Source organism: Hibiscus syriacus, unplaced genomic scaffold, assembly GCF_006381635.1.
Source record: "Hibiscus syriacus cultivar Baekdansim isolate YM2019G1 unplaced genomic scaffold, ASM638163v2 tig00112503_pilon, whole genome shotgun sequence".
Lineage (NCBI taxonomy): Eukaryota > Viridiplantae > Streptophyta > Magnoliopsida > Malvales > Malvaceae > Hibiscus > Hibiscus syriacus.
The window spans coordinates 1,864,954-1,878,954 of NW_024063349.1; the positions used below are offsets into that span (position 1 = coordinate 1,864,954).

Genomic DNA, 14,001 nt, shown 5'->3' on the forward strand with positions numbered 1-14,001 from the left:
TTGGATTCTATTCTAATATAGTATAATATGTTAATCAGATTTTGATATTAGATTCTTAAGCTTTTAATTACTTCACCAGAGAAATATTTTTGTATGGTCTGACCATCAACATTTGTTCTATCAATTTCATTAGTTACATAATAAATCATTTTGGCTTAAACAGGAAGGGTCAAAATCATTGGAGAGTGTCAAATGTGAACAAAACATTATGGTTTCTGTAAACTGATAAAAATAGTAGTAATTTTTCCCAACTACCTTCACCATTTTGTCAAACCCATCACTTAAATTGTCCTCTTTTTCAACTTGCAAAAGTCAATTCAGTTCACATTTCTACATTCATTCCCCCCCCCCCCCGCTCTACACTATTTATTGCTTGGAAATGAGTATCTGTCAATTATTCGAGTAGCTATGTCTACATTATATATGGTAAAAATGTCTACTTTGCACTTTATTTTAAATCCTAATGAGCAATTGTAAAATTCATATTCATATTTAAATTTCATGTTTTGTTTTTGTTTTATGTGTGATATAAAAACACCATTTTTTATATTAAAAAAATTAAGATTATGTTATTTTGTTTTGATAATTGAACTGGATTGGTAGTGTCCAAATTTTCTAGATTTTGAGTTTCTTAATTAAGACATAATATAAAAATTAGTCCATAACATTTACCAAATAGTTATTTTCTTCCCCAATGTTTCATTTCAGGGTAACATTTAATAGAATAATCATTTTGTCCTTTTTTCTGAGATATTTTAGCCCTCAACGTTTCATTTTAGGTTAAAAAGACTCATGTTTTTTAGTGTTAATCATGTGTTAACTAATGATTTTCATCCATAGCGAAAGCTTTTCGCCCCAAAGTGAAACTTTGGGAGCCAAAATACTCCGAAAAAAATAGATGCCAAAATGATCATTTTAGTAAACGTTAGGGGCTATTTTTAGCATTATACCCATTCATAATATATGAACATCTTCACAAAATTTACATTCATTCAAGAGAACACATTTTAAAATTAAATTTATATTTGTAATTTTTCAAAATTTTAGATAATATATTATTTAAAAAATACTAATACCGAGCGTTGTGGAGATATTTTAATCTTTCATATATGTAACCGACTCTTAAATCTAACTTTTACTTTGATTTTAAACGTAGAACTCCTAAATTGTCATTTTATATAGATTTTCAAAAATCTTTGTAAATGACGATTTTATAGATGTTCGATCATACATAGTTCAAAAGAATTTATGGTGATCATATCAATTAAAAATACGCTTTTCAAGAAAACTATGTTCGTACCTAAGAATTGTTTCGATAATAATTTGTTCATACTTATAATTTGAACACGATAACATATGTTACAGATTCAAAAGTTAGGCACTGAAACTTTACGTATTAACACGTATAGATTTTTAAAAATGTCATATACTTAATTGTACTAAAAAAATTTCAATATATAATTACACAATTAAAAAAAATTAAATATTCAATCACACAATTAAAAATTATTCTGTTGCACATAAAGTTATATACCAAAAAATATATTTTATTTTCTAGAAACTAATTATAAATCGATTTACAGTCGGAATCCCTTGTGAACTACAGTGTTCATCAAACTTCAAACAAATATAATAAGTTGAAAAGTTCGTCTTTCCATGCTTACAGATCAAAGGATTAAACAGCTATATATGACCATTTGTATATTTGTTTTAAATATTCTAACATGTTATAATTGTATATATATATATATATATTTTATAAAATTTAATACATTAATAATTTATATTTATATAAGTTTGATGTGACGTGCATGATAATTTTCTCATGCTAAGGTCAATATAGAAGACTTTCAGTTCTCTTTTTGCTGAATTTGAATCATAATGGGATAGTCAAAAGAAAACAGTCAAATTAACGGATTGGTTTAAGTGATATGCAGTTTGACATTCAAGTAGATTTCGAATTCGATGTTTTGTGTATGTAAAAAGTTTTCATTAGAAAACTTATTCAATGCAATCAAATGTACGATACGAATTGGTCTAAATTAATCATAAAACTGTAAAATAACAAAAGGAAAAAAAAAGGGAAAACAGCCAAATAGGAGAAGGTTGTTTAACAGAAACATGAATTTAGCTATTAATACAATTATTACCTCTTTTATTAAATGCGTTAACCATTATTTCAACTCCAATTTTAATCCACCTAGAGACGAGATTAAACGTCACCACTCACCACCATGTATATAATTCTTTTATATTCGTATTATCAAACGACCTTGGTAGTAAAAGGAATAGTTGTTATTCTTAAAGATCTCATGTTCGCATACGATGTTTATGATAGTATTTAAATGTTCATTGTCAAACAATTAAAAATATTTCAAATAAATACCACATTTTAATCATCCTAAAATATTCAAATAATAATAATTCTTTCTCCTCTAATACTTTATTTTCCTCTAAAATAAATATTTAAATAAATAAAATCTCATTTAAATTAATGATTATTTAAGTATGTACCTGAACCGATCAAATTATTGGTGACCAATACTCCATACACAACTAAAAAGTCAAAATTATCAAGTAAAAAAATCTAGATTCGGGTTAATATTATTTTGGATATCTTAATAAAATATAAATAGGATTATTGTTATCAGATATATTAATAATAGAAAAAAATCACACGTAGTATTCAAATTAGTGACAAGTGTCCAATTAATTTATATTTTAATTTTTTAAATAAACATAAATAACACTTCACATTATTTAAATCCTATTTGTGAAAAAAAGAATCTCACTATCATTGCACTAATTAATAGTCCATATAAATCTACCATACATAACTTCAAAAAAATTAAGATACATGCCATATTTAAATTTTTGTTGTTGTAATAGTTTAGAGATAACATTTAATACATCGTTAGTGTATAAGGCTTACACACTAATTTTTAGATATAATTATATATTTTTTTTGGATAATCTATAATTATATTTTAATTATAGTTTTTCGTTTTTTATTAATTAAACTTTTATTTTTTAATTATATTTTAAGAATCCTTTTAAATAATTTAAGTAATAAAAGGATGTTATTCTCTCTAAAGAACCTAGATTCGAGCAACAGTATCTATAGTGTGTGTATATGTTTTCATTTTTCTAAAACTTTTTTTTGAACATATATTACTTTATAATCACCTTAGAATATTCAAAAAAAATATTTTAAATCAAAATATTTTATTACGATATAATAATGATAACCAAGTATTATGACTTTCAAGTTCATAGACTTTACCTACTTGAATCTAATTGTTAGAAGTTAATTCATTTTGATTAATTAAAAAATATATTTTGATTATTCTTATTTAATTAAGTTAATGATGTATTATAAAACAAAAGTTCAAGATGTATTATAAAACAAAAGTTCAAGATGTATTATAAAACAAAAGTTCATGATGTCTTGCAATTTGTATAGAAATAGTGAATGAATGAAACATAAATGGACAAAAATGATATTTTTAAAAGTTAAATATTCTATAGATTTATTTTCCTTTGAATTTTCCCCAATAATAGAAGATAGTGTAAGACTGAAAACAAGTGAGGATTCCCAAATCTTTTTACTTTCTTTCATTTTTATTAAAAAATAATGGAAAGTACAATGATCTCATAAAAAAAATATAAAATAGACATTAAGATTTACGTGAAAAATCTTTTTAAAAAAATCAAAAGTAGAATAATTTTTTTATTAACGTATAAAATAAAATAATACAAGAGAATTTGCAAAAACTATTTAATTTCTAACTTTAGTCCCTGATATCTATTCAAGAATAAAATACATCATATGCTAATAAACTATGTTGAAATGGCCGGTTTGGTAATTCTTTTTTTAAAAGTTATAAAATGTTATTAAATTTATCAAATTGTTATAAAATAGAGTCATTACGATATTATAATAATTGTAAATTTTTGATAAATTTAATGATATTTTTAAAACAATTCGATAAAATTTAATGATTATTTTATAATAATTTAATATATTTAATAATTATTTTATAATTTTAAATTTAATAATTAAAATCACCATTTAAATATAATTAAATGATCTCTTATGTCCTCTTGAATAGAAAAAAAGAGAGTAGAGGAGTATTTATGTGAGGATCAACTTGCAACTTACAACTTGCAAACAACCATAAGTAGGATCGTAAATGAGTCAAGAAGAATTTGAGTATTGCTAAATCCAATTCGACGCATAAAATGTAACAATAAACTTTATTCGAATTATAAATAAAAATTAAAGTTTGACTCGACTCGAAAGTTCGCGAGCTTAAATTTTCAAGTTCAACTCGAAATCAAAAATTAAAGCTTGACTCAAGCTCAAAAAAACTTGAACTCGAAATATTCTTAAACTTAACTCAATTGGAACTAGAACCTGAATCTTAAATATATGAAAACCTTATATTATATTTTTTAGAAAAAGAACAACATACTAGTATTAATATTATTAATAATTTAATTTAAAAATTATAAAAAATTTAATATATTATTTTATCAAATTACTCGCGAACATTTTAAATCGAACATTAAATAACTCGTTTCGACTCATTAAAAATTAAAATCGAGTCTAAATTTAAATCAAATCTATTTAATTGAAAATCAATCTCAAATAACTTATTAGCGATATAATTTTATTTACAACCCTAGCCATAAGTAGAGGCTTCTCTTTGTTTATATCCTTCGGCTTGAATCCTTCTTATCCATTGAAATCAAGCTGTTTCTTTCAGCTTCTCTTTTTGGCCAAGATCCGTTTCTTTTACTTTACTTCTGAACTAGATCTATGCAGTTACCGCTTACCCATTTCTTTTCAATCTTTCTTCTTTCTGGGTTTGTGATCTTTCTCTTATTCGATTGATCGTATCTTTGAAAATTCCAAGAATCTTCAGATCCCAGATCTTCCTGGGGCGCAGTTGAAATAATTCTTCAGATCCACTGACTTTTAAATTTTTTTTTTCGTTTTATTCATTGAATCCCAAGAATCTTCAGATCCCAGATCTTCCTGGGGTTTTATCATTCTCGATACTTCCATCGTAATTTGGGAAATTGGTTTAGAATCAGGGGACACCGTTTATTATTATATTTTTTGCTTATTTGAATCTAATTTTCTGTATTTTTAGTATTATTATTTGTTTTCAGCTCAGTTTTCTCGCACTTCCGAACGAACTTTCCAGGCTCAATTTCTTCCGTCTTGCAGTTCGATCGGACCACATTCCTCGTAGAGCAACGATCACCTTCGTCAGCGGTTTAATTTTTGAACAAAAATTCTGGGTTTTCTCTTTTTCTTCTAATTTCATAAGATTTTGCATGCTAATTTCTTGATAGGTAAAGGTTTGATTTTGTGTTATAGCACGGTTTTTATCAGATTTTTATCTGAACAAAGATTGTTAATTTCGCATCTACGAATTTTGATATATCCCTTTTAGCTCTGTCGTTGTTTTGCATATCCCTTGCATATTTTTGTACTTAATATTTCTTAATCTTGTTGTTGTTGGATCTGCTTTCTTTGACTTAGCTTCTTGCTGTTTTTTCTCTTGTTTTTATACTGATCTTTTTTTACCAGCTTTGGGTTTTATGTTTTTCAATTAGTTGAGTAGGATTTCATTACTCTTATATCTCGTGTTACAATTTTAATCCTTTTTTACTTAGCTCGGATATTTATTAAACATTTTAAATTATAGTTTCTAGATATTGGCCTATAGTTAAATAAGATAGTATTATTTTTTCTTAAAATCCTATTAAGTAACCAACTAGGATTTTTAGTACTCCTCAATTTTCTAGCGTTTTATTAGTGCTTCTTCTATCTTATTTGGATTCTTTTTTCATAGTTCCTCATAGCTTCGGTTACAGATGATTACTTGAGGTCATGTCATTCTTTTAGATCCCATGGGGGTATAGGGGGAGGGCTCGACAGAGTGGTGACAAGGAGACTAGATTAAGAGTTTGCTCGCTGAATGTAGGCACATTAAATGCTAGCTGCTGGAGCTGACCGACGTACTTAATAATAGAAAATAGATTTTGCATGTATTCAGGAGACTAGGTGGAAAGGGTCTCGCGCCAGAGAGTGCATGGGTACAAGTTGTGGTATTCAGGCGTAGATAACACTAGAAATGGGTGGGTATCTTGGCATCCTCTAGCACAAGGAAATTAGTTGAAGTTTGCAGATACCGGGATAAGATCATGATGATTAAGTTATTATAGAAGAGGAAGTAGTGAATGTCCTTTCAGTGTACGCCCCACGTTGGCCTAGGGAGGGGGAGAAACGTTGCTTCTTGGGATCAGTTAGATATACTTAGGAGCATTCCGGAGGACCAAAGAGTTTTCATAGGGGGACTTCAATGGCCATATAGAAGTGCAACCGACGGGTATGACGTGTTCATGGGGGTTTCGATTATGGCAGCAGGAACGATGGGGGGCGTACGTTGCTTGATTTTGCTACTGCTCACGATTTGGTGATCACTAACTCCTTCTTTAATAAGAGAGATGCGAACTTGATTACGTTTCATAGTGGGGGACATTGTACCCAAATCGACTACATCTTGATTAGAATCAGGAACGATGGGCTTGCATTGACTGTAAGGTGTTCCCTGAAGAGGCATGTGCATCACAACACAAATTGTTGGTTTTGGTGTACCGCGTACCCCACGGGCGAGCACTCATAGGAGAGCTAAACTTGGTAAACCTAGGATCCTCTGGAAGAACTTACATGGAGCGACAACTGATGACTTTAGGAGTAAGGTTTTGTCTAATACAAGTTTTGAAACTACAAACTCAAAAAATGCAGATATGTTATGGAAAAATATGGCAAATTCCATCAGAGATGTTGGCAAAAATACCCTTGGGTTGTCGACGGGGAAGGCCAAGGAACATAAAAAATCGTGTGGGTGGAACGACGAAGTCCAAACTAAGGTGAAGACAAAACAAACTTGCTTCAAGGAGTTTCTACAATGCAATGACGACGAAGAAAGGTCGAGAGCTAAACAAAGATACCAGGAGGCAAAGCGGAAGCCAAGAAAACGGTAGCTAAAGCAAGGATAAGGCATACGAGGAAATGTACAAGAGATTAGACACCAAGGAAGGACAAAATGGCTTCTTCAGACTTGCAAATCTAGGGAGATTAGGAAAAAGGATCTAGGTAACATTAGGTTTATTAGGACAACAATGGTGTTCTTTTAGCGAAAGATCACGATATTAAGAGGGTTTGGGGTAGTTACTTCTTTGGCTTATTTAATGACGGTGCCTCTCCATGTAGAGATAGTATCGTTGATGGGTTAGCCGACTATCATACTACGGCCAATGACTGCCCTACAAGTAGGATTGGGTTTGAGGAAGTCAAAATGGCTCTTAGAAGATGGGAAGGGACAAAGCTGTCGGTCCTGATCAAATTCCTATCACTGTGTGGTTGGCCCTAGGAGAAGAGGGAGTTAAGTGGTTGACCAACATCTTTAGTATTATTTTAGAGACTGCCATGCCAGAGGAGTGGAGAGTCCACGGTGATACCAATCTATAAAAATAAAGGAGATCCCCAACGTTGTGGTAACTACAGAGGTATTAAACTCCTCAGCCATACCATGAAGCTATGGAAAGGGTGATAGAGCTAGGTTGAGACAAGTTACTAGGGTTTCGGAAACCAATTTGGCTTTATGCAGGCAGCTCTACCACGGAGGCGATTCATCTACTTCGACGGCTTATGGAGAAATATAGGGAAAAGTCTAGAGATCTTCACATGGCGTTCATTGACCTTGAGAAGGCTTATGATAGTGTTCCCCGCGATACGATCTGGAAGACTTTGGAAACGAGACGGATCCCAACTGCTTATAACTGGGCGATTCGTGATATGTACTGTAGATCTACTACTTACGTCAGGATTACATTGGCGACACCGAGCATTCCCGGTGGAAATTGGACTCCACCAGGGTCGGCTCTTAGCCCTACATCTTCGCCTTGATTATGACGACATCTATTGTGCGACACCAGACGTGTACCATGGTGTATGCTTTTCGCTGACGACATTGTCTTAGTTGCTGAAACAAAATCTGAGTTGAATAGTAGACTGGCTACCTGGAAGACTGCTTTGGAAGAAAAAGGTTTAAGGATCAATATTGAAAAGACAGAATATTTATGTTCAAACTCAATGGGAACCAAAACGATGAAGATGTAGAAGTATGCATAGAGGACAACGTTCTCCCCCTCAAAGGATTGTTTCAAGTACCTAGGGTCTATGATACATAAAGATGGGGTGTAGATGATGACGTTACACACCGTATAAAGGCGGGATGGCTAAAGTGGAGGGCTGCTACTGGAGTGCTGTGTGACAAGAAGGTCCCTCTAAAACTTAAGGGAAAATTTTATAGAATGGCAATAAGACCAGTGCTGTTGTATGGATCAGAATGTTGGGCAACCAAGAAGGATCACGTAAGGAGGATTGAGGCCGCAAAATGAGAATGCTTCGATGGACATGTGGTAGGACTCTGAGGGATATGACGACAAACTATGCTATTAGGATGTCCTTGGGGGTGGTGTCTGTTTCCGAGAAATTGAGGGAGGGAAGACTAAGGTGGTTTGGGCATGTCCTTAGGCGACTACCGTCGGATGCGGTAAGGAGGGTAGAGTCGATTACAGTCGATGGTGCCAGAAGGAAAGGACGACCAAGACGAAAGTGGGAAGACTGCTTGAGATCTGATTTGAGGGATTTAGCCCTTACCGAAGACATGACCTCTGATAGGAAAATATGGAGGCTAAAGACTATGGTAGTCGAGTAGTGCGGGTCACATCTATAGGGTGTATCATCTCTGTCTTCTTTTAATGTCTTTGTAGTATTTTCCATGACTTATACTTTTTATACGTTTCTGTTATTGGTATTTATGAAGGATTAGAACTGGCTTGCTAACGTTGACTTCTGTGTATCATTCTTCATGTTTCCTCTTTTAATTTAGCCGGATCTTATGTTTCTGTCTATATGCAGAGATTCTTTCGCAGGGATTATTATGCAGGGATTATTCCCGTTACAGACGCACATATGATTTTTAAATTTTTAATTTTCTGACTGCCGGAGGTCTTCCACGAAAGCTACTCTCAACCTGGCGTTGGGGGTAGCCTACTACCCTACCTCCCCCTTACCCCATACATATGGGAATTGGGTTTTGTTGTTGTTGTTGTTGTTTCTGAACTATGTGCTCCGAGCTTTAGTAAAAACAATTTTAAAATATCTCGTGACTATAAAAATAATAATAACTTTAACTCATATTGCCTCTTCAATCTCTAGTAACTATAAAACGCCCTTCCATGTATGTTTTCTTCCCAGATTTCCCCCCTCTTTTCCATTTTTGTCCAATATGGGTAGGTCGTTCAACTCGGTGACTCGTCCACGTTCGACACTGATCCTTTTCTTACTCATCATTCCATTTCTCTGCATGTTGACATGGCCATGCACCGCCGCCGCCGCCCAAGAGCTTCACAAAGGCTTTGAAGCCAACCCAAATCCTTCGATCTCCTCCTTCCAACCTCTCCTCAATGATTCTTCAGGCAAGTTCTCCTTCGGTTTGCTCCGAGTCAACTCAACCCAACTCGCTCTCGCTGTCCTCCACGTACCTTCTAGTGAAACCCTGTGGATCGCCAACTCTACCACCTTACCTCGGTGGTCCGACCACACAAAGGTCTTCTTCAATGGCAGTCTTGTGATTTCAGATCCGCGGACAAGGACGTTTTGGTCCACTCAAACACAAGGTGACAAACTTGTCCTCCTCAATAACTCCAATCTCCAGATACAGAAAGCCCTCGACAACAGCAACAATTTCCCAACTATTTTATGGCAGAGTTTCGATCATCCCACAAATACCCTTGTCGAAACTCAAAATTTCACTTCTACCATGACCATCGTTTCTTCAAATGGCCTGTATTCAATGCGTCTTGGCAACTATTTCATCGGATTATACGCTAAGTTTGATTCCGATTCAGACCAGATTTACTGGAAGCACAAAGCTTTACAAGCCAGAGCTCAGATTATTGAAGGCGGGGGACCGATTCACGTCCGAGTTGACCCGGATGGGTGGTTGGGAATGTACCAAAATGAAACAGCCCCTGTGGACGTTGAATCTTTTAACAGCTTTCAACGAACCCTTGAAGGACTCCTTATGGTCCGGTTAGAACCGGACGGGAACCTGAAAGCTTATTATTGGTCCGGTTCAAGTTGGGGTTTGGATTATGAAGCTATTACTGACACTTGCGAGTTACCTAACCCATGCGGTTCTTACGGGTTGTGCACTCCAGGGACGGGTTGCTCTTGTATGGATAACACCACCGAGTTCTCATCCGGTTCGTGCTCCGGTTCAGCCTCGTATTCGTACGACCCGTGTACCGACCCGAAAAGCCAAAACGACATCAAAATTTCAAGGAGAAAGGGAGTGGATGTGCCGTTTAAGGAGCTAATGAGGTACGAAACGACGCCATCGTTAGAGGAATGTGAAAACACGTGTGAAATGAATTGCAGTTGTTACGGGTCGGTTTATAATAATGCATCCGGGTTTTGCTACATCTTGGATTACCCGATCCAAACCCTGTTGGGAACGGGCGATGATAGCAAAGTTGGGTACTTCAAAATCAGAGAAGAAGCCAAGAAGAAAAGAATATATCCCGGTTTAGGGGTGGGGATCGGTCTGCTGGGAGCGGCTTTATTATGTTTGATAGGGGCAATTGGGTTTGGAAGCTACAAGATATGGGTGAACAAGAGAAGAGTGAACCGGATCTTGGAAGAGGAAACGGGTGGGGCAATGTCCGGCCCGTATAAGGATCTCGGGTCGGCTAGCTTTAGGTCGATCGAGATGTGTAGTGGCAGTCATCGATAGTACAGAAGATTTGACCTAAAGTGCTTTTTTTTTTTGTTTTTTAATAGGAATCGTGTAATTTAATTTTATATTATATTCCGTTGATTTTTATTGAGAATTAAAATAAAGTGAGGATGATGTGAGCAATGACGTATGAATGGGTTTGACTTAAAAAGGACTACTAACTTAAGTTGGCCTAGTGGTAATGATGCGGGGTCCTCCTTCCGGCTGAGTGGGTTTATTTTCTTTTATATATATAAAAGGTATCGTGAAAATATATAGATGAGATTAATAATAGAAAATAAAAATATATTTACTTAAAAAAGAAAATATAAAATCAATCTTAATCATCTATTTTTAATCATCTAACGGTTCTAAATCTGTATATTAAGATAAAGTACACAAATGCTCCCTCAATTATATGATATTTCTTTGTTAAGTCTCTCGACTATTAAAAGTAATAAAATGATCTTTCAACTATAGAGAGTTGCTTTGTTGAATTAATCGACTATTAAAAGTTATAAAATGATCACTTGACTATTTATTATGTTCCAAACTCATCTTTTCCATTAAAAATTTAACGGTTTTCTAACATGGATGCTAACATATTAACTGAGATATGATATTCGTTTGAGATTATGAGATCATGTTTTATCATATTTCAATTAGCAAGTTAACATCCAGCTCCCTATAGTTTGAAACATAATGAAAAATCTACTGACCATTTTATAACTTTAAATAGTAGAAGGACTCAACAAAGCAACTCCCTATAATCGGGGGACCATTTTGTAATTTTTAATAATCGAGGACTTAATAAAGAAATATCATATAATCAGGAAATCATTTGTATAATTTACACTATATTATAATTGTCTTGAATAATTATAAAATAATATTTATTTAAAATTTATTTTAATCGTTGATAAAGTATATATACTCGATAAATATAATTGTTTGATCTTTAAAGAAATTAACATTTATTTTATTATTGAAGTTATACTGAAGTCGTACGATGAATTATGTTCGATCTTTTTCGAGCCAAATGGAAATGAAAAAGCTAAATTGCAAAGGGAGGATCTTGATAAACTACCTACCTTTATGTAGCGTAGTGTGTTTTCCCTGGATTTAGATGAGAGGATAATGGGTTCTTCACGTGAGATCATGTGGGCCACACTTTGATATGGATCTATTTGCCTACTTTATGTATCTATCTATCTATCTATATTATTATCATTATTCCAAGGCTAATGATAAGATGATGTAAATTGAGTTTATCATAACTTCATTTTAATTGAATTTAAAAACCTAAAACTCTTCATGTCTTATGTGTTGTGCGGAGGGAATGCTAAGATATCAACAATGATTCTTGCTTTTTCATTAAATTTTAATTTAAGTGATATGTATATATGGTTTTCTTTTTCAAAATTATTTTAATCGATAATTAAATAATTTTTGAACTCAAGCATTTGGTCGATTGATCGTGATATCAATCTCCAGCAATAATTCAAATCCCAATTTGTAAGAATATTTTATTTATGATATGTGCTTTCGTCACAATGATATGCTCTTGCCAAATAAATATGTTAATTGGAAGAAAAAAATCATACAATTTTATCTGTTTATGCAACCTATCTGTTAATAACAAAAAGGAATATTATTTTTGTAAAGGTTTTGAATTTAATTAGTTTCGTCTACATGATAAATATACTTTGTCGATTGGTTAAAATAATTATAAACAACTTTGATATTGATTCGATTTAAATAAATATTAATTTACTCGTAGTACTAAATCAAAACAATCAATTATTTTAAATTCAATTTAATCTAATTAAAAAAAGTACAATAAATTTCAATTAATTCAAAAATCAATCAAATTATCTGAACTTTGTTCGATTTGATTAATATTTAAAAAAAAGGTTTGATTAACTGTTAAAGAAAAAATTTTGATTAATTCAATTTTGACTAATTCAATTCGATCTATCTAATTAATCATTTGAACACCCCTATATGCACTAAAAATGTCTAAATAAATCTAGGTTTTGTTTCATACTTAACAGTTTAGAAGGTTTAGAAAAATAATGGATGGACTGAAAATGTGTTAGAATGTGTATACACTCATTTTTGTCTGGGGTTTATTATATTATTATTTTTTTCAGATTACAAAATTGGTCCAAATGCCTTTAATTACAAAGGACCCATTTGTAGATGTCCATTTTGGTTCAAGCCCAACAAATACAACTCGAAGTCCAGGAATGAAGCCCACATGTATGAGCCCAAACCCGACTAGGGTTTTTGGACATTCATTTTCTATTGTGCGCCGTCAGTCCACAGCCGTTGGATCTGATTTTAGATTCAATGGTCCATATCTCCCAAATGCATCTCAGCTGCCGTCGCCACCAGTAGATCTGGACCGTCCGATTGGTTCGTGAGATCCACGCGTCTATCTTTCCCCGCTGCATAAGCCGCCGCCGAATGATCCCCACCTCCGTCATCGTCAGCAAATCTGACTGAACAATAAAAAATATACAGCAAATCTGAAAAAAAATCAAACCAAATCAAAACCCATTTAAAAAAGTGGGTTAAATCCCGAAAATCGGGGATTTTATTTACTCCCATATAAGGAAATCGTTCCCCTATGAAAAGCTTACTGATTTCATCTGAAAAATCACCATAAATCGGGCATGCAAGGATGAAATAAAGGGGGAGATTTTAGGTGAAAAAAAGGGAAAAAAAACGAAGAACTCATTTTTTGGCAAAAACGGGGCTATCACTTGTTCATTAGAATCAAAGAGTTCTCTCGAGTCACTAAAGGTAACCCCTCCACCTTTTGGGTGTAGATTTGGATGAGTGGTAAGGATTAGAGGAGATTTTTTTGGATTTGGGGTTTCAAAGGGTTGGTTTTGGGTCAAAGATGGGTGTTTTTGGGTTAGAGTCATTTCACCCCATCTTCGTCGTCGATTTACGGTGACCATAGTTGTTCTTTGCTTCACTCGGCAGCGAGTAACAAAGAACGAGTTGAGAGAACATTTTAGTTCTTTTTTAGGGCTAGGTAAATATGAACAAAATGGTTTTTTGTTGCTTTAGTTTTGGCCTTATATCCCAGCATCAACAAGACAATGTTTTGAGGGGAAAAGGACCA

At 33.3% G+C, this 14,001-nt stretch overlaps 1 protein-coding gene across 1 annotated transcript; it reads left to right on the top strand.

Moving 5' to 3' along the window:
• The first annotated feature begins 9,340 nt into the window (after window positions 1-9,340).
• On the top strand, window positions 9,341-10,920 carry LOC120180829 (PAN domain-containing protein At5g03700-like). Its single transcript, XM_039186123.1, has one exon. The coding sequence runs from the start codon at window positions 9,375-9,377 to the stop codon at window positions 10,881-10,883; it is 1,509 nt and encodes a 502-aa protein (XP_039042054.1). The 5' UTR covers window positions 9,341-9,374; the 3' UTR covers window positions 10,884-10,920.
• The last annotated feature ends 3,081 nt before the right edge of the window (window positions 10,921-14,001 follow it).